General features: G+C 43.4%; 1 protein-coding gene across 2 annotated transcripts; it reads right to left on the minus strand.

Moving 5' to 3' along the window:
- Nucleotides 1–94: 94 nt before the first annotated feature.
- Nucleotides 95–26,851, minus strand: fdxr (ferredoxin reductase). Of its 2 annotated transcripts, none has more exons than XM_054748964.2 (12): nt 26,592–26,851; nt 26,236–26,282; nt 19,929–20,024; nt 15,590–15,712; nt 15,370–15,483; nt 15,172–15,273; nt 14,592–14,699; nt 11,975–12,059; nt 3,509–3,708; nt 2,839–3,010; nt 2,590–2,763; nt 95–376 (listed from the first exon to the last, which is right to left on the minus strand). In XM_054748964.2, the coding sequence occupies exons 1-12, from the start codon at nt 26,641–26,643 to the stop codon at nt 246–248; spliced, it is 1,404 nt and encodes a 467-aa protein (XP_054604939.2). In that variant the 5' UTR covers nt 26,644–26,851; the 3' UTR covers nt 95–245. The 2 variants fall into 2 exon arrangements, with proteins under 2 accessions (XP_054604939.2, XP_015819225.3); XM_015963739.3 differs by having other exon boundaries at nt 26,179–26,282.
- Nucleotides 26,852–27,914: the final 1,063 nt, after the last annotated feature.

A 27,914-nucleotide genomic window follows, 5' to 3' on the forward strand; every position in this document is an offset into this window, starting at 1 on the left:
GCAAGCTCACCTTGAACAATTCCCGCGAGAAGTTTTTAACCTCTTCTACAATTTCACATGCATTATTTTTCACAACTTTGCAAGGAAATGCCAGTGATGTATGATCAGTTTTAATTCAGTCATTAGTTCCATTACAATGATACTAAAAACAGATAAAATGTGTATTCCAACACGTCAATCATTGGTCCCTGCTGAATAACCCTAAAAATGCTCGTATGTTGCATTAAATGCCCCATTTGGTTCAGTCATGTCTGCGCCACCTTCAGCATCGCTGCTACGGTAAGGATCTTCTCTCTGGGTTTCCCGCTGACCTCGCCCCTCCTCGTCTCCAAGTCATCAATCTTCTCCCAGTCTGAGAAGGTCACTGGTTTTACACCTATATGTAAAGCAGATTGGCTGCTTATTAAAACGTGCATTAAGACAAGCTGGTTCAAAATGAAACTGCAGTAACAAAGGGTTAGGGAGTCAACCAGATTAAAGATGGCCACCACAGCAAGTAAACATCAGCAAGAACAACTGGTTTTAAGTGAAACCTTCTATTTCTAACTTTAAAGCTCTGAAAGATCACGCTTCATCTCCTATGGAGACCTTCTTGTTCCAGACGTTCCTACAGAGCCCCTGGCTCTGACTACAGGTGTGCTTGTGGTTCCTGGGTGTTCAAAAAGTAAAGCTGTGGCTTCCCGGGTTCTTGTCTTGCGGAACCAGCTTCTAGTTTGCAGACACCCTGTCTACTTTTAGGACTACACAGTAAAAGAAGACATCTTGATATTGAAGTGTCAGTGGCTTATTGGCAGTTTTGGCTTGCTTTTAGCACCCTCTAATATCGGTTTAGTAGAGCCAAACCAAAACTGATCTCCTCGCTGTGCGTTCATCTGTTTAACACCTTAATCTGAAAGCTGAAACATTTCCCCTGCCTTCATTAGTGTCTACTGGAGTGGTTCATCTCTAAATCAAACAAATCAGCTGTGTTCATGATCTGCAACATGCTGGAGATGTGCTGGAAGCAGACAGCAGCACCAGGTATGTCAGCTCAAGTTTTTTTAAGTCTAGCAGACCTGACCGGCACTCTGAAGTTGCAGATTTGATATTCTGGCCACAGAGAGCGGTGGGGGTCTGAACCCTAGGCCTTTTTTTTTTTTTTTGGGAAATCTGCTCAAAAAGGACATGCCCACACGTTAATGAGTATGTTTCTGTAACCACAAGCTCTATTTGACTGCTTTTGGTCTCATTTTAAAGTAAAATCTTGTGGGATTTGTAGAGCTTGTAAATATTGGTATATGTGTCACTGACTAGGTGTAAATGGACATGGAACGTTGGGGAAAAAGTTGATTTTCTTTTCTCTGCTGCTTGAAAAAATGTGACTACAGAATGAGTACCTCTTTGTATTCATGCAGCAGCAGCTTTATTTCGTCTTCTAGCCATCTTTGTTAACACTGTAAAGAAATTCCGTGACAAATAAAGCTTTTAGAAAGTTTTGAATCACCACGTAACCGTCATTGGCTTTAGTATGAGGATTGCTGTATAGTCACTGACACTCGTCAGTGACTTGATGCAATTTGCTGGGTTCCTTATATAGGAAACTTTTTTCTGATTGGCTTAATGAACTGAGCTGGATTGGAATGTTTATTATGTGAAGTGCCTTGAGATGACTCTTGTCGTGATTTGGCGCTTTATAAATAAACTTGAATTGAGTACATTGTAGCCACAGCTGACCTGAGGCACACTGACGGAGGCGAGTCTGCCGTACACAGGCGCCACCGGTTCCTCCGACCTCCACCAGCAGGCCAGGTGGGTTAGGTGTCTTACCCAACAACTGCGACAGACTGAGCGGGGCTCAAACCTGCAACCTTCCAATTACCAGGCAAGCACTTAACTTCTGTGTCACCGTCACCCCAGGGCTGCTTCATTTAGCGGCTAATTGCTGCTATATTGCTGGCATTGGGTGTTGTTGAGGGAAAAAATGTGGATTATATCGAGCCTCCTCCCGTTACGTACGCGAGTGGTTTACATATACTGGTGAATATTAAGCACGTTCTTTGGTTTGATTTTGTCACCGGAAGTGCACTCAGACCCGGTAACGCGTTCGTCGTGTTAAAGAGGTCATTTTAGCGCATACTGGTTCAAGAAAATTATTTAAAATTATGAAAAAGCTGCATAGTATCCCTATTTAATTAGCCTGCCCATTTTAAATCTAAATGAATTTGGATGAGATCGACACTGAAAGTGTAACCCTGGCTAAAGAGCAAGTTTTACTTAACAGAGTTAAGTCCAACTCTCCTGGAGTTAATATCACACCGGATGTTTTCCAGTTTAGGCTTCAGACGAGCCTTCTCTTAGGGTTAGCTTGGGTTACTTCACTCTTCCCTCTTGTTATGCCGCTATAGTGGCCCTGCTCTGTTATTTCACCAAAATTTAAATTGGTCAATAAAAGCATGAGCTACGCTTTTTTAAAACCCATTTTTCCTTCTCCGTTTTTCTTGCGTGTGCCATCTTAAACCAGTTTGTAAAATGCTGTCCGTGTACAGCTTGATGCAAGATAACACAAGACCTTGTTGAGACCTGTCGTTCTAACCAAAGGCACTCACGAACCTCGTTTTTCCAGCAGAGAGCTGATCATGTGTGACCCAGGCTTGGCAGAAGACACATCCAGCTTTCCTGACTCAACGTCCTCCAGCAACGATCGTGCGGTGTCAAAGCTGCTATTCATGGTGGTGGCTATGACACCTGTAGGGCCGGTTTTCAGCCAGCCGCTGCAGTACAAACCTAAACACAACTCTGAGTCATCATATTTGACTGATCAGTGACGGGTTCACAGTCAACACCGAGTTTAATAAGAACCTGCAGCATTGTGAACACGTCCCATGGAGTTTGGCACAATGGCTCTGCGGGAGTCAAAGGGCACCGTGGGATCGATGGGGAGGCTCCTGTAGCCAATGCTGCTAATGACCAGACCACAGGGAACATCCTCCACCTCTCCAGTCAGCACAGCCTGGGCTTTTTCTCCTGAACCCTAAAACATAGACAGCAGAAACGAAGCTTCGTTCAAGCGACCTGGTCCATACCTGCATGCCTTCATTTTGTGACCGAGTAAAACAAACAAGAGAAAATGTTACTTTTATTTGCAACCGTATACTCTGTGTGGACAGATTTGTTGGTCCCCTTAAAGAGACTATTTCAAGTCCCACTGCAACTCCTAACGATCATCTGCTTTGTGGAGACGCCACCCTTCAGGCCTGACACTGCCGGATCTCCCACTCGGGTAAATTAGACCAAGCTACCGATGTCTTACTGTGAAGTCCACTTGGCAGTAATCGATGCAAACGGTGCTGTTCCTAGATGTTAAGTCAAAAGCATCATCGTTTAAAGGTGTTGGACTCTATGAAACATTAGCTATGGGTGTTTAACCTAACCACAAAGGACACATGTAAACTTTGTCTTTAGCTGCAGTTTTTTTTTACAATCACACACGATGACTTGGAGACTTCCTCGCGTTTTTAGTCCTGCTCACCTCCAGCTTGTTGACTGCCAGTCGGACTCCAGCTACTCTGTTGCAGCCGGGCTCGGCCAGGATTTCCACGGGACTCCGGAAGAATCGGAAACCCCAGATGCGGGAGGCCTTTTTGCGTCTCTCCTGCTCCTTCTCTGTAGGCATCTCTAGAGCCGTCTTCAGCATCAGCTCAGTCAGACGTTTCCTGGGCCTCGGCAAATCTGGCGGAGCACAGACACTCAGGATGTGACAGAGCTTCAGAAAGCTCCAACACAACACTCATCAGAACTGTCTGCTGCGTCTTTAGTGGTGCTATGCTAGACCACTCTTCTGCTTCTGCTACATGTGGGTGCATGTTACAGCACTTTTCTACCGCCTGGGGGCAGTCTCAAGAATATATGGATCATTCTGACATAGACAATTTTTTTTGTTTTTGTAACAGAATATCTCAAGAACCATCTGACACACTGAATGGACAGAAAGTAATCACTGGACATACGTTTATGACTACATTTAGTAGTAAAACACTTCCAAGATGGCTACCACTGCTAATCAGCAAACACAAGAGTGGTTTTATCTCAGTCTTACAAATATATGGCAAACATTTATATATATTAAAATTTCTCATTGAAACATCTTTTGCAACACAGTCTAATGGCATCAGGGGCTGCATCCTGACGTGAGGTACAGGAGGCTGCAAAACTGTACATCTGAGGTGGTTGTGTACAGTACTGGAGCTCCACAGGGTACGGTGCTCTCTCCCTTTCTCTTCATCTTCTACACCTCAGATTTCCCCCACAACACCAGCAGCTGTCACCTTGAGAAGTTCTAAAATGACTCGGCCATTGTTGGCTGTGTACCTGAAGGGAATGACCAGGGATCTCATTTATCAAACATGGCATAAAATCCTTACTAAAATCGTACTTGAGCTCAGCAAAAAAAAAAAAAAAAGTACTTACACCAAGTAGGTTTGTGATCTATCAAACATGGAGTACACACAGCTGCACACAATGTCCGCTTCATAAATCAGAGACTAACGAGAATGTTTCTCAGCTGCATTTTAGTCACATCCCGCCCTCACCACGCCCACTTACTGCCATAAATGGTCAATACAAAGTGCCTTGTGGATCTCATGCATGTACATAAGCCTGTATTACTTGTTCTGTATGTGCACGAAATGGTACAAGTGATAATGCTGCAGGATTTCATAATGTATCTTCTCAGCAGCAACACTGCAGGTGCTTTCCATGTCCAACATGTGCGTAAGCCAGGTCCTTAAGGTTGGTTTATGCTTGACGCGTCCGCGAGATCCGCACGGAAAAGTTGCGTCATTTTAACAACCACGCCCCTCCACCGCCCCTCCACACGGCCCAAAATTTCAGCAACGCGCACCTAGGAAATTTTCTAACCACGCGGGCGGTCGGACGTGGAAAAACATGGCGGACCGGCAAGAGGTTGGTAAATACAGACATTTGTATGATTCAGCTCTCAAAGATCACCGTGATCAACATGTTGTTAATAATTCTTGGAGAGAAATAGCTCGCACTGTCGGAAAAGACGAGGACGCTGTTAAAAAATACTGGAATGCTGTGTTGTAAACAGTAATTTCTACTTCTATGGTGTAGTGTTGGATGCATGCCGTAGAGCTCCATGCTGCCCCCTACAGTTTGGGAGAATATTGGCTCACCACAAAGACAAGCCGCATGAACCATAAATGCTGCGAGTTGTGAAGCGCGTTTCAGCCGCGAGCCGCATCACCAAGCGGAAAGTGAATGCGTCAAGCATAAACCAAGCTTTAGTCAACTTAAAGTTGAGCACATTTTTCCCCTAAGTTTTTTTCATAAATCCCAAAGTTTGCGTGGAAAGTTGCTTACGCAGTTTTCCAACCCCGTTTTGTGCGTAAGCAAGCTTGATAAATGAGACACCAGGAGTACAGGTCAGTCATCATGGACTGGTGTGAGCCTAACCACCTTCACTTGAACACCCGTAAAACTAAAATGGTGATTGACTTCCAGAGAAAAACTCCTCCTCACTCACCAGTAAACATCCAGGGAGCAGACATTTAGGTGATCGATGCCTTTAAGTACAGGGGTGGACATTAACTTCAAAACCAACCGGCCAGCCGGGCCGGTAACTCTGGAAATTTACCGACCCCGCCAAGAATTTACTGGCCCCGCAGGTCAGCTGCCAAAACGAGTCAAAATAACAACTCAACCGTTTTAAATGTAATAAACCTTTATTTTGTACACATTCACAAACATAATAACGTATTCAAGTTTGAATTTGTTTGTTCCCTCAACAAAACTCGATTTTGTCGTTGCATACTTCCGGCATACAACGCAGTACATCACCTTCTCCGCTTTGCTGTACTCGAGCCATTCTCTGCGCCTTCCGTCGTCTTTAAACCGCCAAGAATCATTCCACCTACACACACACGCTTCTCTACTTCATACCGTTTTGAACGGTCTCGCTTCTCCTCACCAGTTTTAAAGCGTTTTGCCGGAGGTTTCATCAACAAATCCTATCCCTGTGGTGGCGCCATCTAGTCACATAGTGCAGTATGTGACTAGAGGCGCGCAGGCTCACGTGCGCAAAACGAAAACGGCGGCTTCTTACAGGGTGCGGCCATGATGTAGGTGAAAGCCAGTGTGTAAATGACAAACAAGGCTTGGGCGCCACCCGGGCAGCAAGTCGTCAATTATTTACCGGCCGACCAAAAAATGTTGCGCCATTGGCGCTCGGGCGCTTTAAAGGTCCACCCCTGAAGTACCTGGGTGTTCACCTCAATAGCAAACTGAACTGGTCCAACAACACAGATGCTCTGTATAAGAAAGGCAAAGCCACCTCCACCTCCTGAGGAGGCTGAGGTCCTTCTGAGTTAATTCCCTGCTTCTAAAATCATTTTATCACTCCCACCCACTGCATTCCACTGTGGAGACCGTGGACAGCTCCTTCAGAGGCAGACTGAGACATCCCAGATGTAAAACAGAACGCTACCGTAGGTCATTCATCCCCTCTGCAGTAAGAGTGTAGAACTCCTCAGTCTAAGCTGTACTGGCATTATTCTGCTACACAATAACACCAATGCAATACTCAGTATATGTGCAATACCTGTGCAATACCTGATTTACATAGTATGTCTATGTCCCTTACAGTATACTGCATAGTTCTGCAATCCAAGTTTTTCATTTATGATTTTTAGTGGTCAAAGGTTACAATGCTAGCTTACCTATGTGTGTACATGTACCTTTGTTATTATGCTTCGTCAAATAACTATATGAAGTGTTTGTGCTGTTGTAACAAGTTAATTTCCCCACTGTGGGTTCAATAAAGTTTATTCTATTCTATCCTTGTAACCCTATCCCAACTAATCCTGGGAAAGGGTTGGCCAGTAAACACACCAGACCTCTCCTTGAAATCGAGGGAACAGAAGGATGCATTTGAACATGCATTTTGAGGGGCCTTCAAAGGCTTTAAAATGCAGACTTGGAAGGCCACGGCACCTGAATATGGAATTTATTTTTTAAATGTGAACAAATTAATGAGCAAGTAGCAGGTTTTCAACTAGTAACTGAACAAAGAATTACTTAGAAGGTACATTTACAGCAAACATTACCTGAATTTTGTCTAAAAGTAAAGCAGATGAGTTGAAACTTTGAACACCTTCTAGGATCACTCTTAAGGTGCCGCTGTCTTTATTTTCCAGTAGTGACACCTTGTCTTTCTGTAATATGCATTTCAAATGTCAGTCTTTGGTGATGGCAGTTTGCAAACATTTAATGATGCCAAAAATGCCTTAGAGCCAAAATCCCATTTCCAAAACATTTGTGAAGGATTCAAGATGCATAGAAAGTCCAGCAGCATCATGACACATGTGATTCAGCTGTTGGGATCAGCCTCTCAGCCAGGAGACCTCAGAACATCCATAAATAAAGGTACATAAAGATCTTTGCAGAGGAACTCCTCCAACCATCCAACATCAGTTTTTCTCCAGCATGATGGAGCACCAGGCCTTAAGGATAAAGTCAGAACTAAGTGGGTCAGGAACAAAACATCAACATGTTGGGTCCAGGTCCAAGAAACTCCCAAGACTTTAATCCCACTGGCAGCTTGTGGTCCATCCTCCAGAGGCAAGAAGACAACGCAAACCCACAAAGCATTGATGATGAAGAACAAGCTCCATCAGACAAGATCTGGACCAAAAGATGATTGACGGCATGTCAGGGTGAACTACAGAGGCCTCGAAGGACCAGCACTGGATATAAGTCAGTGGCACAGGACAGGGGCGCAGATAGGATTTTCAAACTGGGGGGGACAAAGTTCCAATATACCCTACCCCAAACACACACACACACACACACACACACACACACACACACAGAGCTCAGTCAGTTTGTATAATTTCATCCAACGGTTTACGTAAAAACTAACTTTTATATACGTGTCTGAAGCCGTTATGCAACAAAGCTCTGCCTGATCAACACTATAAATGATAAATGATCCGCACTTGTATAGCATCTCTCAGAGTAAGGACTCCAAAGCGCTTTACACTACAGTGTATCATTCATCCATTCACACACACATTCACACACTGATGGTGGTGAGCTACGATGTAGCCACAGCTGCCCTGGGGCGCACTGACAGAGGCGCTCCACTATTTAATTCAGTCATTTGTTATTCTCCCAATCAATTACTAACCAAAACCTCATGCTTTATGCAAAACATTAAATGATTTTCAGCACACCGATCTTTACAGAAAACATAAAAGCCCTAAAAAACTGCACATAAAATATATTTATAAAACAATATTCACGTATCACTTAGAGCAGTAGTTCCCAAACTTTTCAGCCTGACCAACAGATGTTCCTTTGTATTTTTACGTTATTTATAAATTTTCATTATATTAGGAAAGTTTTTGTTTATATATAAACATATAAATCTCTTTTTAAATTTTATATTTTACTTTTTTTATGATTATGTGGCACACTTGACTTCCATACTAATGCATCGGCATCTGCCTCTTTTTTACGGCTTTTTTTTACGTTGTCGCTACGTCTGTCACGTTAGCGGCGTTTTACCATCGTTTCCACATCCATCACGTCCCAGAGAAGGTTAAACCAACATCAAACCCAACGTGTGGAGCTTGTAAACTCCACACACCTCTCGTGCAGCACCAGCTGTCTGATGCTGCAGCAGCATCCATCTTCCCGGCTGGATGAGTGAATTTCTTCATCAGAGTCAATATTCTGCTTCATAATCAGAGTCAGTCATGACCAGACAAAGTGATCAGTCAACAAAGACCAGACCTGCCGGCAATTATATGTTTTATCTAATATTTACGCTCTTCATGTTGCGCACATCTCCTCTCCCCAACTGGGAGCCTCTCGGCGGGAGGCGATTTTCAAACTCTAAAAACTCCCAAACTTTGCTCAGCCTGAAGGTTCCACATCTCCACTATCATCTGGTGTAAAGTAGTAACTTCATGAGGGATCATATTTGTAGATGAGACTTGTTAAAGTCAGCAATGAGGCTTTGGCGCTTTTAACGAGTAAGTCCCAACACTGACAACAACGTACTGAAACTAGAACCAACACACATAAACAGACAGATCGGTCCCGCCTACTTACACTGTTGGTCTTTTTTAAATACGCAGTAATCGTTGCTTTCCTTTTTCGCTTCATCCTGCATCCTAGCAGCAACCACTTTGGCGCCTCTGGAGTCGGTGTTTGTTTACGTCATGCTTCATTCAATGTAATTGGAAAAAGGAGCTTCAAGCGCTTAACCTCCTTCTTTGTTTTCTTTCTGGCCTTAGATGGGGGGGGGGGACGTATCGGGGTCGATCTGAATCTGGGGGGGGACAGATCCCCCCCGTCCCCCACCCTATCTGAGCGCCTGGCACAGGAGTTAAGTGCTCACCCGGTAATCGGAAAGTTGCGGGTTCGAGTCTCGCTCAGTCTGTCGCTATCGTTGTGTCCTTGGGCAAGATACTTAAGCCCCCTTGCCTGCTGGTGGTGGTCAGAGGGACCGGTGGCGCCAGTGCTCGGCAGATTCGCCTCTGTCAGATCGCCCCCGTAGCGCATCTCCACCTGGGTGTGAAAGTGTGTGAATGGGTGAGTTACTGACTGTTGTAAAGCGCCTGGGGGGGGGGGGTTCCAGGACTCTAGAAGGCACTATATCAAACACAGGCCATTTTACCATTTTGATTTAGTACTGAATTTGTATAAATTTGATTTAACTCCAATAAAAACCCAGAAAACATATGACAGACTTATAATTCTACTTCAGTAACCATGGGAACGTCAAACAAAAAGACCTAAAACGCTGAAGCAATGAACTTTTGTGAAAACCAGCAACTTTTAGCTATGATTGTTCACACACACACACACACACACACACACACACACACACACACACACACACACACACACACACACACACACACACACACACACACACTCTGTGCAGACCTATATTTGGTTTACCAACATTACGAGCTGAAGATGTTCTGTCAGTTGTTTTTGTGAACTCAGATCTCTCTGATAAGGCTCGGGTCTGTTATGATTGCTGTGATCTAAAATCTGACACTACTGCAGCTTATGCTCAGCAGCTCTGACAGAAAAGGATGTAAAAAGCCATCATCTTCAAGCATCTTCCACCACATCACCAGCAAGAATCCACAAGGTTCTCAGAAACACCAGTGACCAAAGGCCAAGGTGAAGCTCGTCACTATCTGGTGGCATCAATCAAGCTAATGTCTCAACAAGGAGAAAAAAACAGGCCTGAAGGTCAAACAGAAGATACGTTCAGAACAACAGCTCTACTGATCTGCAGGCTAGGGGCTGCATGACTTAATTTTTTTTAAAGTCGACAGTCAAGTCATGAAAATCGAGTTGACTTTGACTAGTCGTTGATGACGTCATACACCTGAAGCGGCACGCGGGGGGGTGGGGGGTCGGTTAGCTGGAGTCTTTGACAATTAAAATTGCCATCACATTTTCAATGTTAAACACGTCTCTTTTAACAACGGTAGTTTCTGCATCTTTACTGCTCTGCTTCAGCCCCCCCACCCCACCCCACCCCACCCCGCTCGCAGCGACCGCAAACTCACTGATGCGCCTGCAGCCTCTCAGAGTTTCTGTTGCTCTAAACATTAAAATAATTATTTCATTTTCTGTTCCTCACTTCTGATTACCTTCAATGGTGTCTGTTTGTTGCAACCACCAGGTACAAAAACTAACTTGTTTTTATTTGACTATTTTTCTGTCCTGCCTGTTTATTATCTTCCTGCATCTCCTCTCAATCCTAAAGAGAAACTGCTACCTGGGTTCATATATATTCACCTCATGAGTTACCTTTCAACTGCAGTTCTAAAAGATCTACCGACCGCTAAAACATGCGTCACTGGAAGACAAAACAGGTGATGTGCCCCGCTCCACAGCAGCGAAACGCATCAGGCACAAATAAAAGAATAAAAGACAGAAAGCATAAAAGGAAATGAGCCGACATGAATGATCGTGTGTTAAATTCGTTTTTGAGGTGGCGACACCTGATTTGATAATGTTACTGTGGCCGTGCTCAGGATGCAGATGTCTGGAGCGCGTCAACGATCAGAGCTTTGCATGTGCAAGCTGGTTAAGGTTAGGATGGGGGTGAGGGGAAGGTTTAATTGCAAGAGGATAAAGGTCACAATTTGGTTAAATGTCCGTTTTACGGCGGGCGTCAGTACCGACGCTCTGGCACAGCACGTCGCCTCCCGCATATGTTCTTCCTCTCACATGTGATTGTTTCTGAAGCTTCTGCTTAAGTCACACTCTTCTCAGAAAGCACCCACAAGGCTTCCCACTGTGTAAAGGTTGGTTTATGCTTGACGCGTCCGCGAGGTCCGCACGGAAAAGTTGCGTCATTTTGCGTCATTTTAACAACCACGCCCCTCCACCGCGTCTCCGCACGGCCCAGAATTTCCGCAACGCGCACCTCAGAAAATTTCTAACCACGCGGGCGGACGGACGCGGAAAAACATGGCGGACCGGCAAGAACTAGTATGGCAGAGGTTGGTAAATACAGACATTTGTATGATTCAGCTCTCAGAGATCACCATGATCAACATGTTGTTAATAATTCTTGGAGAGAAATAGCTCGCACTGTCGGAAAAGACGAGGACGCTGTTAAAAATGCTGGAATGCCATGTTGTAAACAACAGTAATTTTTACTTCTACTATGGTGTAGTGTTGGATGCATGCCGTAGAGCTCCATGCTGCCCCCTACAGTTTGGGAGAATATTGGCTCACCGCAGAGACGAGCCGCACGATCCATAAACGCTGCGAGTTGTGAAGCGTGTTCCATCCGCGAGCCGCATCACCGCGCGGAAAGTGAATGTGTCAAGCATAAACCAAGCTTAAGAAGTACGCACCAAAGATGTTTACGTGTATAAAGCTGAATGAAAATCTCTGGTTCAGAAAGAATGACAAACTTTTATTTGTGTCTGACCTTTAAGAGCTTCTGCAACACCATCAAAATCAGCCGCCACCATCTCGGGCCTCGTTCCTGGCAGGTTCACCATTTCTCTGAGCTCCTGTAGATAAAGAAGTGTGGCCGTTGTATCCTGGGGACTCTCAGCTCTTGTGTGGGTTTATTTTAGCTGCTTTGGCCTCCTTCTGAAAACCTAAAGATTTCTACTTAAAAGCTCCCTGATTGTTTATTTTCTCCATCCATTTTGTTTCACAAAACCGGGACATGTGACTATTTTTTACTCTATTATTATTCGCATCACCTTTTGTGATTCTGGACATATTTGTTTAGTTACGGTTTTACTCCTCAACCTCTGCTACATGTAACTTGATGAAAGAACTGACAAATTACAGCAATGAGCAGTAAATTATAAAAAAACAAATAATAGAAATGGGTTAGGGTTTTCTGTGAGCTGAGAGAAGCGATAAGCAACTATCTGGGGCGGATGTTGAGAGACCATCAGACTTGGAACCACCTGGCTAATTAACTTAAAGCGTGGCGCGATTAAAAGAGCCAACATTGACTTGGAAACGGGACTGCAGGCAGCTGTTCTGACCCACTAACAACCCGACTGGAGATTAAAACCACTGAATCAAAATAAGACACAATGATCTGAAGTTATTCCCAGAGCTGAAATGTTTACCTCTACATGCTGAAGCTGATCATTTGTCTTAAATTAAGATTGACTTAAACTGAACCCTTGATCTGTGTGAGACACGGTGTCGAGGTGGTGCTTCGTTCACTTCGGTCCAAGGACAGACTATCTGAAATGAAACCAGACATGTGGACTGGTGCAGTCTCCTGCTACTCTTCCTCACATGTTCTGGACGTGCCTGACCCTACGGGGATATTGGTGTTCTATCTTTGACGCATTCTTCATGATCTGTGGGACCAGCGTTCAATAATTGTTTAAACTAAATTAGGCAGGTGCATACATTTGGACACTGTTTTCATTTTAATGAATCCAAAAGCTTTAGAACTAATTATTGGAACTCAATATTGGTTTGGTTAGCTTAGTGACCCTTGACCTCCATACACAGGTGAATCCAAGTATGAGAAAGATTATTTAAGGGAGCCAATTGTAAGTGTCCCTCCTCTGAATAGTCTCTGAAGAGCAGCAACATGGGGTCTCAGAACAACTCTCACATGAGCTGAAAACAGATTGTTCTCCATCATGGTTTAGGGGAAGGATACAGAAAGCTGTCTCAGAGATTTCAGCTGTCTGTTTCCAAAGTTAGGAACATAATGAGGAAATGGAAGACCACAGGCACCGTTCAAGTTAAGGCTCCAAGTGGCAGACCCAGAAAAATCTCAGATAAACAGAAGAGAAGAATGGTGAGAAGAGTCAGAGTCAACCCACAGACCCGCACCAAAGACCTACAACATCATCTTACTGCAGATGGAGCCACCGTGCTTCTTTCAACTATTCGGTGCACTTTACACAAGGAGATGCTGTATGTGAGAGTGATGCAGGGGAAGCCTTTTCTCCACCCACAGCTCAAACAGAGCTGCTTGAGGTTTGCTAAAGCACATCTGGACAAGCCAGCTCCATTCTGGAGTAATGTGCTGTGGAACTAAAACTGAGTTATTTGGGCTTAACAAGGGAATTATGCATGGAAGAAAAGAACACAGCGTTCCAAGAAAAACACCTGCTACCTACAGTAAAACATGGTGGTGGTTCCATCATGCTGTGGGCTGTGTGGCCAGTGAAGGGACTGGGAATCTTGTTAAAGTTGAGGGATGCATGGATTCCACTCAGTATCAGCAGATTCTGGAGAACGATGTCCAGGAATCAGTGACAAAGCTGAAGCTGCTCCAGGGCTTGGTCTTTCAACAAGACAACGACCCTAAACACTGCTCAGCATCTACTAAGGCATTCATGCAGAGGAACAAGTAGAACCTTCTGGAATGTTCATCTCAGTCCCCAGACCTGAATATTATTGAGAATCTGTGGCGTGAAGCCATCAAGCCTGAATGAACTAGAGATGTTTTATAAGGCAGAATGGTCCAGAATACCTCCAAGCAGAATCCAGACTCTCATTGGTAGCTGTAGGAAGCATTTAGAGCAGAACCATTCAATTCCGGGCCTGGAGGGCCGGTATCCAGCACGTTTTAGTTTGAACCCTGATTCAACACACCTGACTTCAATCAGCAGGTGATTAACAGGTTTCTGCAGCGCCTGATGAGCTGCTGCACAGATGATTCAACCACTGAATCTAGTGTGTTGGACCAGAGAAACCACCAAAGCGTGCTGGATGCCGGCCCTCCAGGCCCGAACGCGCTTTACAGGCTGTTATTTCTGCAGAAGGAGGATCTACCAAATACTGAGTTCATTTCTTCACGTCTTTTTTTGTGGTGTCCATATTCATGCATCTGAACAAATTTAATTTAAACAATTATTGCACACTTTCTGTAAATCCTATAAACGTAGTTTCACTTCTCAAATATCACTGTGTGTGTCTCCTATACGGTATATGGAACTACAAATGTATACAGGAAGAAACAATACAATAATATCTTTAGTTAAGTAACAAAGTATATAGATTAGTAATGTGGTGTTTATATATTAATGATAAAGGTCGTGTTTGTCGCACACCTTTATTGTGCTTGCAACCTGCATGGGACCCCTCCTCCCCACGATCAGCACCCTGCAGACCCGACTCTGTGCCAGAGCTTCAAGAGCTGGCTGGGTAATGTCTGTTTTCTGCAGAAAAACAACACTTTTCAGTACAGATTCTGAGAAAGGAAAGTAGTTTTACTCTAGAAAACTTGATAAGCCACGGTTATGAGACGTTATTAATACCGGTCCGGTATCTACACAATGACATGGAGCAGTGGAAAGAAAACCCCCTGTAGCGACTGGTGTTGGTGAGATGTAAATGTTTTAGTATAACTGCATTAAAATCCCAAATTCAGAAACTAACAAACATATTTAGAATTATAAATGTTTTAAGGGCTTCAGAAAAAATTCTCCCAACTAACTTGTTGGCCACTAACAGAAGGTTTTCTATATTTCTGCTAGAATGGCCGCGTATGTTGAAACTACATCATTTGAGTCACGCTTGTGCAAAGATCTGACTTTTCTCTACAAAATGGATCTTTTCAACCAGTCGTAACCCCTACCTAAAACACGGCTGACACACAAAACTGAAGTTTTAGGTCTGCGTGTCTCTCACCTTTAGCGCATCCAGAGGAGACAGCAGTATTCGTGCCACATCCAAGGCCACGTTGCCTTGTCCCAGGATCACAGCCGTTTCACAGCTCAGGTCAGGACGCAGCTGAGTTCAACAGAAAAGCAGAACAATTATATTAAATAAACTAAGAGTGCAAAGAAAAGGGATGACTTTTCTTTGGTAGACGTTTATCATGCAAACCTCCTGACAGCTGGGTAAGCCGTTGTACCAGCCCACGAAGTCTTTGGCTGAATACACACCAGGTAGGTCTTCTCCTGGAACCCCCACGCTTCTGTTTCCCTCAGCACCATAGCTCTGCCACAAAATATGCAAAACAGCCACACAAATACCACATTTTGCCTGAATATAACTCCTCACATCAGGGTTACGATGCACAAGGAGGCGTGTCCCATATTCTCACCAGTACAATGGCGTGGTAGGCCTCCTGCAGCTCGTCGACACTCACATCCTCCCCAACGTTTACATTACCATAGAAACTACAGCGTGGATGTTTAGCTGTTTGTGTGAAGGTATTGATGACGTTCTGAGAAGAAAACAAACTAAATTGTAGGAAAACCCTTCATATGATGTAAAAACAACACTTATTCTTGGTCTAAAGGGAGGCGTCTGAAGTCTTAGCAAAGATTAGTCAAAGATCAGAAAGAATCTGTGATTTAACCCTCCTACTGGGTGACCTCACCAGGAAAGTTGACCATGGCAGGGGTGAGGAGTGAGCACCACCTCACCCCGCCGCGTGGACCTCAAGGGATAAACCATCAACCCTGCTCAATGGTCAACTTTCCTGGCGGGGTCAGCCAATAGGACCGTAGGAGGGCTAAAGAACCAGAAGAACTAACATCTAGAAGAGGAGACTGTAGTAAAATGCTGATTTACATGTGGTTTTAAATGATTTATATGGCCAACATCGCATAAAAGAAGTCAAACGAACACAGCTAAAGTTTCATCAAGGCTAGAGCAGAGAGTACGGACCTACACAAAGCTTTGGCTAGTTTGTATGTCGATCCTAAATACCCACAGTCTTTCAGAAGCTTTCAACTAAACAGAGTCGTTATCCGTTATTGACTGACAGGACTTCATCAAGTGAGTCATCCTTTTGGCTTCTCAAAAGTGAAACTACGTTGTTTAAAGAAGCTGTACACCCCAGGTTTACTTAGTCTGACAGTTTTACCATGTAGACAACTGGGTCTAAACTCCAAACCCAGAGACCTGTTTGTGTTGCTATGGGCTTCCTAACAGCATGACTGTGGATAAAATAGCTGTACACCTTCTGCTGAGGAAAGAAAAACCTACAATGGTCGCTGCAGTAATGGGAGACTGAAACTAACAAAAGTCATCGGAAAGAAATCAAAACTTTACTGAAAATCAACTATTTAAAGTTAGACGTTACCTTTGAAATACTGTTACACAGAATAATTTAAAAACATCATCACAGGTGTCTTCAGTCAGGCGGTCCGTCAGTCTGCCCGGTCAAAGGCAATGGTAGTCACAGTGCTGTCTGGGCTCTGGGTGTGTACCACACTGAACAGGGACTAGAGAAATGTGAGGGCACAGTTGTCTTATGAGAAAATAAAGACTGATATTAACTAGCACTCTAAAGCTAAAGACTAGAAGACCATGTCCTAGTCCACGGGTCTGTTGGCTACCTCCTGGATGTAGATGTAATAGGAAACCTGATGACGGTTATGTTCTGAACATACTTTGTTCCATTAGGACCAACAAGTCTTGAATCTGTTCAGAGTTCAATGAAATCTGAAGACTATCAAGGTGCTCTGGAGCTAGAAGTCCTGCCAAGTGTCAGAGAGCTTGGTATCTGTCTCAGGTCCTCCAACCGGATTATGTAGCTAAAAATACCAAAAATGGGTCAGAACCAGACCCTGAAGTGATCATCTGTGAGTCCTGATACAGATCCTGCCCTGGTGAACATCTGGGGAAGCAACCCTCTGGACCTGAGACAACTGGAGTGATTTGCTCATGATAGTAAACCAGAAGACCTCTGGACATATTTGGACATTATCTCAAAAGGATGAGGAAAGTTATTTTAGTCCAAATCAGTTTCATTAGGTTAATCTTTTAAGATTCTGTTGACCAACAAATCAAAAGTGTTTTCCGATTTTCATGAGATAGTTTCCAGTACACCTGCTTTTTAATGAGCTGCAGACCAGATGGACAATACAAAGAATGATCTCAAACATCTTGTTTGACTTTAGAGGAGAATAAAATCGTATCCTCTAAGATCATAGTTCCTACTAAAAGCAGCTCAGAGGACAAACGCAGGAAACCGACCGGCTTGTATAAAGTCAGAGAAACAGAATTCACTCACTGCTGCTTCCTTTCTGCTTTGCTGGGTTGTTGCCTTAATCCTTCTTGTTTTGTTGTCTAAATGTATTTTTGTCTATTTCAAGTGTGACATTTACTTTAAAAATAAAACTACTACTAGGGTTGTCACGGTAACCGGTGTAGCGGTAAACCCCGGTAAAAAAGTGGACAATAATAATAACTGTCTTGTTTATTAAAAATTTTATTATCTCAGTGGATTACCGTGGCTGCGTTGTAGGCACGGTGACCCTTACCAGCCACCGTATCATCTGCTGAAGTTGCCGGCGGCACATGCGCAACTTTGTTGTTTACAACCAAAACTTTCTTGAAGCTAAAGCTGAAATAATGACCAAAGGAGGAGACGGCAGCGCGCAGGACATTTATTATCCCTCAAAGAAGACAAAGTGGGAAGTACGGGCATTTTTTGGATATTTGAAGAATGCCGAGGGACAGTTGATAGAAGACGGCTGTCCTGTTTGCAGCACGTGCAGAAAAAGTGTCTGTGAAAGGCAGCAACGCTTCAAATCTCATGACACATCTGCGTGACCATCACCCACAACTCTACAGTCAACGCAAGGCAAGCTAACGTTAGCGTTTTAGCTCAAATGCGTGATCCGAGGATTTGGGTTGAGGGAGAATGCAACGAGTTGCTATATAAAGCAGCCGCAGCGCCGCTACCTGCATATAAACCGTGTCGCGGACACCGCCATGTTGAAATGAAGCTATGCATTACGGGGCTCCCAGGGGCAGATAAGAGTTGGTCTCTCTCCGAGAATAATTATGAATTTAACAATGATTATGTAAACAAAAAAGAAATAAATAAGAAAATGTAAACAAATAAACAACATAATTACAAAATAACACATTTTAGGCAAAATTTAGACACAAACTGAGGACCTGATATACAGGGTTTATTTAATTGTCTGAAAATGTAACACGTTTACTGCGATAATACCGAAAACCGTGATAATTTTGGTGAGGTTAAATTTTCACACCGTGACAACCCTAACTACTATTAAAAAAAAATACTACAAAGTATTTGTTAAAATGACATCAGCAAATACTCCCCTGCATTTAGAGCTTATTTACATAAAACACTTCCTTCTCACGTTTACTTCCTGTTTTCATGACTGACGGGCTGTTCTTTGGCCTTCATTCAGTCCGAGTGAAAACTGAGAAATCACTTAAGTAAACAGGACTGAGTTAGGTGTATTACAACTAGTACATAAAAAGGAAGCAAGTACTACAAACGTCCTGTTTTACTAGAGAAAGGTTAAGCCAAGTTCACACGGCAGGGTTTTTAAATTGTCAGACAATTTTAAAAGCTTGACAGACAACACACTAGTGATAAAATCTTTAGTAGATAAAATCACGAGTATGCCAGGTTTGGTTCTACTGTGTGTGTTCTTCAGCAACACAGGAAAAACTACACATGAACCAGGTTACACGGGAAATTTCGCAAAACCTCTGGTGATCAAATGGGACTTTGGGGTAAACGAACATGGTGGAAGAGGAGCAGGTATCCATCACCTCACTTTCTGATTGGTTCACGTCACAGTCAACAGGCAGCACACTAGTCTGTCCTCTACAGGGAGCCGAAGTCTCCTCCCTTTCAGGTCGGCTCATGGGTCCCCGAAAGAACGAAAAAATTAATGCAAGTCAACAGAGCTAAAAGAGCTATTTTCTTTGCCTGACTACAAATCGGACATTGGAACGTTGCGTATGACGTAACCACAGAATCTCCTCTCCCCTAGCGTAGCTGCTACTAACCACATGACCAGGTATATGGTGGTTCTTTCCTGTCTGGTCTTGAACTTTGCTGAACTTACAACCGTTTTACCTCTGCTTCGTTCTGTGTCCGTGTTCGATGACGTCAATTTGGTGATGCGCATTTGTAGTTCTGGACTTATTTTCACACAAAACGTAAAACAACGTTTCCCAAAATTTTGTCTTTAAAATTCAGGGACATCATATTTGAATATCCATTGTGAATATCCATTGTGAATATCCATTGACCAAAACCAGCAGAATTTGAAAATAGCGTTTTCAGCCCCTTTGACTTACATTCATTTTAGCGTTCTTCCGTGTAAGCATGGTCCGGAAGTCAATGGGCATGACTTAGGCTCCCTATATCGGCCCGAGACAATCCAACATGTAAAATGTGCCTGATTTATCATCTGATGAGTTCTGATATCCTTCCAAGCACTCATAACACACCACACACAGCAGGAATATCTGATAAAATAATCTTTATAGTCATTGCGAGAATTGGGGAGCCTAAAGATGGTCAGAAGGGGAGCATCAGGTCAAAAATCAGCAGAATTATTTTGCTGTGTGAAACAGGCCAAACAGACAGAAAAACACAGTTGAAATATTTGTGGGAATCGTTTAGCGGTCTAATAAATCTGAGAGGAAGGACTCACCTTGACTTCAGGATGATCGGGGGCCACTCCAAACCGGACCAGTCCAAATGGGACAGGCAGCCGCTCATAAACGTCTACTTGGACATTTTGGTGAGCCTAATGGACACAAAAGCAAAAGTTAGATTAAAGCAGATATTCCCAAACTGATTATTTGTCAATTTTATTGTCCCCCAACTAAAGCTGATCTAATTCAAGATGGCCACCGCAGCTGTCAAAAATGTTCATCGTGGTTCAGTCAGTTTTAGAAATACTGAGCAATAATTTGGTGCTGCGGATGATCTAGAACATGGACTGAGGGCTAAATGTTTAACAAAGATTTGGGGATTTTGAGGGAACTCGAGCATAAAGTTGTTGTGTTACAAGACTTGACTAAAACACCAAGAACTCCATCACTTCTCAACATTTCTCAACTCAAAAGAAAACACTTTTGCTGCAGAAACCGGCGCAGTGAAGAAGCAGCTTCTAAAACCAGCTCACTAGTTGTGGAATACTAAAAACCGCTAGCACACTTTCTGTCAGAAACGCTCTTAGCTGATTTCCACACCCCTAGTTTGGTTCCTCTGGCCTGAATCGACTCAACAGAGTTTGTTCTAATGTTAGTTCCTTTTGACACACATAAAAACTACAACTGAAACATTTGGTTTTACTACACACCAGGTGAGAACGTTCTGTCTGCTGACTCGTCAGATTGTTTGGGGGTGGGGCAACCAGAAGTAAAAACAGGAAGAGGGTTCTGAGTTGTAATCCCGAGCTAGTAGAGAACAGGTTCTAACGTGTCTCCCTGAGGTGTTTATAAACTATTTCAGTGTTTTTATGAGTCAGACCTGATGAATCTAGTCATCTCCTCAAATTTCAGCTTGTCGATCGTTCATAGAAGTCCTCACTTCTTTATGGTAGAGGGCTTGTATTTGTATAGCACTATCTAGATTTCTACAACCCCCCAAGGCACATTACAAACCATCCAGTCATCACCCACACACACACAAACACATTCACATGGTAATGAGCTACAGGTAGCCACAGCTGCTCTGGGGTGCACTGACGAAAGCAAGACTAGCCAACACAGGCGCCACCTCTGACCACCACCAGCAGGAAAGGCGGGTTAAGTGTCTTTCCCTAGGACACGACTGTGACAGGCGAAGTGGGACTAAATTCTGCAACTCTCCGGTTATGAGACAGGCACTTTACTCCATCACCACCGTCGTTACAGCTAGCTAGGAGCTACTGGAGCTACTGATGTTTGTGTGCCCTCCCAAACCCCAGAATACCATACAAACCTGGCTAGTGGAGTTCATGTGGTCGTTGTGTCAGACTGAGGTCTGGTCAGTCTACCTCTCTAAACCAGCGGTGTCAGAACTGTTCAACACCTCGCAGACCACAGAAATGTGATGCAAAACGGATGTTACAGTCGTATTTGATACTCCTCAAAACAGGTTTGAAGCATCGACATAAAAATATTGGACAATGGGTTTCCATAGGCTCCAATAAAGCGTTTTTGAGGCTAAATGGGAGGTGGCCACCACCGCCATTTTGACCGTGTCACAGGTTCCGTCAAGCCCAGACAATTCCACAAAAGGGAAGAGAGGTGGAGCTGAGGGTGGGGCTGTAAGGCTGGGATCAACTGACGACACCCGGTCGAACTAGCTACAAGCTAACCTGAAGCTAACCCAAAGCTAACGCGGAGGTGGGAGCTAAGCTAATGGAGGTAGCAACCTAGCTACAACGGGAGTTAACTGTGCACAACACCAGAGCTTCTGAGTCAGAGATGACCGCTGCGTAAAACCGGGTGGAACACAGAGTCTCCGAGACCTCCACAAGCTGGCAGCCGCACAGCAGACAAGCGCCGCTGCGATCTGAGATGCGCAGAGCTGCCGCTGGGGAGAACCGGGTGGAAAGGTTTCCATCCCAGAGCTCCACAAGCCAGCAGCCCGCGCAGCACACAGAAGCCACGATCAGACAGAGATACGCCGAGCTGCGGGGAGGGGAGAACCAGGTGGAAAACATCGGTCTCCCGAGAGCTCCACAAGCCGATAGTCGGAACCCAGCTCCACCAACATGTTATATTTCAACCCATTTTCTAAAGTGCAGCATTATGTTAAATGCACTGGGTTTTACCCTATTACATTTAAATTTCATGGTTAAACAGTACATGTTAAAATCTAAGCTCAGCTCGGCAGTGACCTAAAATACATAAATATAATTTCACTTACCGAAAAAAATGAAGTGGAGACTCCTTGGACGCTCTGTTAGTGCAATTAATGCCACAGCAAGTCATTTTGTCCAACAATTGCACAAATAATATCCAAAAGAGAATACACAAACACAGAGACTCAAAATCCCGGAACAGTTTCCAGGCCCTGACCGAGGCTCTACTGAGGCCTTTCCACGGAGCTAGCTCTGCGCTCACGTGGGTCTGATGCTCATTAATTATACAGAATTTTAGGCTTTTAATACACTTAAACAGAAGAGTGAGAAAAACATTCACCCCCCTCAGAGTTGTCATGAGTGTAAACTAGATCATTTACACCATAAACATGTTTTGGTACCAGGCTGTAAACATGTTTATTTCTGCTGTGAAATTGGTATTTTTAACATGAGGATTTGCTCGCTTCTGACACCAGCCCCCAGTGGATGAGGGTGGAAATGCAATTTTTGTCACTTCCGTGTTGGACTCAATTTTTAACCCGCATTGCGGGGGCTTGGTTGTAGCTCATTTGGGATCTGTGGCTTCAGTTGAAGTATTATTTCAGCCTTTCCAATGTTAATCAGCTGCTCCCGATTGTAAACCAGCTTGTTACCATGGTTACGCATCATAGCAAATGCTCAAAAAGTGAAAAAAGCTAAAAAATTGCAGTAAAAATCCTCCAAGCTTCACAGCACCAGAAACAGAAAAGTAAAGTGTCCAAAAATAGTTTTTCTTGAGAAACTAGAAGAAAAAATGCTCAAGAAATGGCAAAACTTACATATAGTCAACAGAGCTGCTCCAACATGCAGCCACCCAGAGCAGCGCAGTTCCGAAAAAAAAAAAAGTTAATCATTTTATTTAAAAGAACTGAAGCTTTTCGTTTCTATGAACAAAACTCGTTAGACGGACTCTTTGGGTGTTTTAGGTGGAACTGGAAAACAAAAGTTGCTAAACGAGTCACGTGTTACTTCCTGTTCTGCTCTCTCAGATTGTACCTTATGTGGGCATCGAGTCAACGAATAGCAGAGGAAACGTTTCTTAAAGAGCAAGTCACCCCCTACCAGAGTCTAACTCCACTCCACTCCACTCCCAGCATTGTGACATCATAATGTACCAGTTTACATCATAGCATACCTCTTAGCCAATAGCGGTGGCAGATTTAAATTCTAATACAGTGCAGAGTTTTTAACCTGACAAGGGCACAACACTGACGGTTTTAGGCAGAATATTTAAATTTTAACGAAGATGCACTGAAGTGCCAAATTATAGACTACACGTGTCTGCAGCACGATTAGACACTCGTTTATTTAGTTTATCAGCAAAAAAAGTTGGTTTGGGGGTGACTTGCTCTTTAAGGTGTGACCAGAGTTACGAAGACACTAAGAATGAACCCGTTGAACACGCAGTTCAGAGTAAAGTTTATCCAAGACTTCTTGTTCCTTTAACAAGTTTTCATTTAACAAACTGTAAACTATAACCTTGGTTTAGTTAAAGCCTGAAAGGACTTGTAACTGTCTGAAGAATATTAACTTCTTGTGTAGATTCGAAAGTCTTAAAAGGTGACATCTGGACGTATTGTCATGCCCGACACTAGATATTCTGAATCTGTTTAAAATTGTTCTAAATCATTTTCAATGTTCTTATTTTCCTAATAAGTTACGGCATAACTACTTGTCTGTTACTACATAACCGTGTGCAAGTAGGGTGGATTTTCAGCTCTGTGGTGATGCCTGGTATGTCTACAGGCTATGAGTGGGTGATGTGTGTGATGAGCCTGAAGAGCAACGTCCAGATTAGACTGTGGAAAGAGCTGACAAATGAAAATGAGGATGTCATGGCCTTTTATACACCGAGCTCAGGGTATTTATTTTATTTTATTAAAAGGTGTCGTTCACTCATTTTTTTAAATGAAGTTGCTGAGGTCTCTAGCATGAACAAATGCCTAGTGAGGAGTTTTCTATGCTCCTGTTTTAAGAGGAAGAAGATAGTTGGAGGAGGTGGGGGGGAAAATTTCAGGATTTGGAGTCTTTTTCATTAATATTCAAGAGCTATGCCAACATCTTGTCTCTGATTGGCTAAGAGCAATGAGACTCTTCCACTGACTCTGTCTGCTCTGCAACGTTGACATTTCATCTTCACAAATAACACACATCTGAAGGAGTTCTGCCGTGTGGTGGAGTTGCTAATGCTGCAGTTAGCTTCTACTAGTTGAGACGTCCTCTGCTCTCTCCTGGATGCTAAAATAACAACAGACTACTAAGGTCATAAGCCAGGGTGGGTGAGTCCATGAATGCAAACCGTCCCTGTGACATAGCTCTGTGTGGCTTCTCCTGACCCAGCTGTTCTCCTTTCTGCAGCTAATGCAGAAAAAAGGGTTGAAAACTATTTTCACATTAAGCCTGTGTATGATACTCAGATTGTATTTCAAACAGAACAATCACGTGTCTCAGTGAAGGAGCCCTTTAAGGCTGCCAGTGCATAAGCATTTGCATGAGAGGACCCTGACTAAAATAACGCCAGTTCTTTTGCAGCAGCCCTTTGAAACAGTGATCCAGGCTGTAGATCCATGCAGCTGGATTACTGCAATGCACTTCGCGTTGGAAACAGTGAGTCAGGATACAAAACTCAGCTGAATGTCTTTTAACTAGGGCACAAGTCTCCTTGCGCTGGCTGCTGGTACATTTCAGGATCCATTTTAAAGTTATTTATTTTATCAGATTTTAAGCATGCTGAGCTGCACGGAGTAGGTATTGTGGAAAAGGCCCGTCAGCACAGGCTAAGAGGGAACCGAGCTTTGTCGGATGACATTCCCTTGGACACCAGGCCTCTCTCCTGTCAGGTCATAAAGCTGTCCCTAAAACCCAACCCTCTTCTCCCAGGCTTTTGACATCGGAGATACTGAATTGCAACTTTGCATTATTTATTTTTACAATTTTGATTTTATCGACAACTTGTTTTATTTTGCTTGATTGTAAGCAACTAGCTCTAGTATTGGGCTGTTTTTATTTAGTGTTGGACTGACTTAACTTTTGGTTAATTTGTGGATCATGTGACTGTTTTATTTTCGATTTGGTGTACAGCACTTTGATCTGATGGGATTTAAGTTAAGCTGTCACGGTAAAACTTACAAGGAAGCGTACCTAAAACACCCTGTGACAAACAGGGATTTTGGTGGAACAGATGATGGAGCCCCGCCCACTTTTGGAGCTCAATAGCTCAGGCAGACTTCCATCATTCAGAGATTCAACTGGTCACGGGACGTTTGCATGACTTAACTGGTGTTTAATATCTTTGATGGTTTTTACCGAATCACGGTTAAAGTTGGAGAATTTGGAGAAAATTTTTTGCAAAAAATGTTTTAAACCGAAACTCTTCTCTCTACAACAGCCTTTTAGCACAGAAAGATGTATACACCAAAACATAAAACACTTTAGTTTTCTTTCTCTCACTGCTGTTGAGCCCTTTGTCATGAAAATCAAAATTAGAGAAAAAGCTTCTAGTTTTATCACAGCAGACAATAACAAGGCAACACACGCTGTGGCCATTCGGAATAGACGTGATTTCAAAACAGAAGGTGGACACCTGTCTGACAGCTGAAGGTGACATGTGTGAGTGTGAGAAAGCTCCTGATTAGAGAATCCTCTCTAAGCCTTCCACTGAGCTGCAGCTTTAATGACATCCTTCAACGTTTCTCCAGAATCTTTTATTTCAGTCTTTTGTTTATTGTTAGTTTCTGCAGCAAAAGCACTTCCTGGCTCATCTTGAACCTGAAATCCCCTTCAACCTTTTTTCTACTTGGGACAATAAAGGTAAACAGAAGCCCTTGCTCACAGATGTTAATGTAAAAACTCTTGTCCGTCTCGTTTTGGTGTTTGGAAAAGTTCCTGAGCTTCTCCTGTTTAACACACAGATATCACTGACCGATTTGTTTACGGTGGATTATTATTCCATGGTGTCTACATCAACTTTAACACATAAAAAGAAGGGTATACGACTCACAATAGCAGAGGAGATTACATCTACCTCCTACACCTAATCCCTCCTATAAACACAGCAGGTACACACCTTGAGGAGATGCTGCGCTGTGTAGAAACCTGCAGGACCACTTCCAACAATACACACCTTTGGACTACCAGAAGACAAAAAGGCCTTCCCACACACAGCAAAACCTAAAAAAAGAGTGTATGAAGCAAAGATCAGAACCAGGAGCTGATCTAATAAAGGACACTTAAACTGTAGTAATCTCGTTATTTAGACACATGGTTCTAGTGCTCACAAGTGGGAAAAGACCCCTTTAGCTTGGCTGAATCTTCTATATGTGCTGTTTATACGAGCCGAATTAAAGAGTAGCGTGAGTTTAATGAAAAATTAGCATCTCTTACAACATAAGTCTAATTTTGCCAACCCAGACCTCGGACTGTTGTAAAACCGAACACATTTTGTATCAAGGTCGGCTCAGATGGCTGAAGAGAACTCACCTTTGTGAAGTCTGCGTCTCCCCACGGCGGACAGCAGCAGTTTACAACTCATTGTTCCCTTGCTTGTGGAGACCAGCTGTCAGACATTTATGGGTTGTTTTCGTTAGCAGCTCACAGGGAGATTCTGTCGCCGTGATCTTTGAGCTGGCTCCTCGGGAACGGGATCAAAAGCCAAGGTGGAAACGGTTTATCTTCACCGCGAAGGTTTCTCCTGCAGCGGGCTTTCCTCTAGCAGTCGGCTGCGTGTTTGGGCCTCCAAACGCTTTTGCTGAGTTAATAAACAGATTTGTACGGCTTTAGTAACTTAGTGGAAAAAATAAACAAACCGTTTTCACTGGTGCACTGTGTGTTACATCATGAAGTGTCCGGGGGAAACACAAACAAGTCAGCTCGCTAGTTCCACAGCTCGACTTTTCCTAAACTCCTACAGGCGCTGGTCATAAAACCAGAAAATCAGGACAAAGTTGATCTATTTCAGAAATTCCATTCAAAAAGTGAAACTTGTAAATTAAATAAATTCATCACACACAGACTGATATATTTCTAATGTTTATTTCTTTCGTTTTGATGACAAATAATGAAAATCCCAAATTCAATTGTGGGGCAAAAAAGTATTTAGTCAGCCACCGATTGTGCAAGTTCTCCCACTTACAATGATGACAGAGGTCAGTAATTTACATCATAGGTACACTTCAACTGTGAGAGACAGAATGTGAAAAAATAATCCATGAATCCACATGGCAGGATTTTTAAAGAATTTATTTGTAAATCAGGGTGGAAAATAAGTATTTGGTCAATAACAAAAATGCAACTCAATGCTTTGTAACATAACCTTTGTTGGCAATAACAGAGGTCAAACGATTACTATAGGTCTTTACCAGGTTTGCACACACAGTAGCTGGTATTTTGGCCCATTCCTCCATGCAGATCTTCTCGAGAGCAGTGATGTTTTGGGGCTGTCGCCGACCAACACGGACTTTCAACGCCCTCCACAGATTTTCTATGTGGTTGAGGTCTGGAGACTGGCTAGGCCACTCCAGGACTTTCAAATGCTTCTTACGGAGCCACTCCTTTGTTGCCCGGGCGGTGTGTTTGGGATCATTGTCGTGTTGGAAGACCCAGCCACGTTTCATCTTCAAAGCTCTCACTGATGGAAGGAGGTTTTGGCTCAGAATCTCACGATACATGGCCCCATTCATTCTGTCCTTAACACTGATCAGTCGTCCTGTCCCTTTAGCAGAAAAGCAGCCCCAAAGCATGATGTTCCCACCCCCATGCTTCACAGTAGGTATGGTGTTCTTGGGATGCAACTCTGTATTCTTC

This window comes from Nothobranchius furzeri, chromosome 16 (genome assembly GCF_043380555.1).
Source record: "Nothobranchius furzeri strain GRZ-AD chromosome 16, NfurGRZ-RIMD1, whole genome shotgun sequence".
Classification (NCBI taxonomy): Eukaryota; Metazoa; Chordata; class Actinopteri; order Cyprinodontiformes; family Nothobranchiidae; genus Nothobranchius; species Nothobranchius furzeri.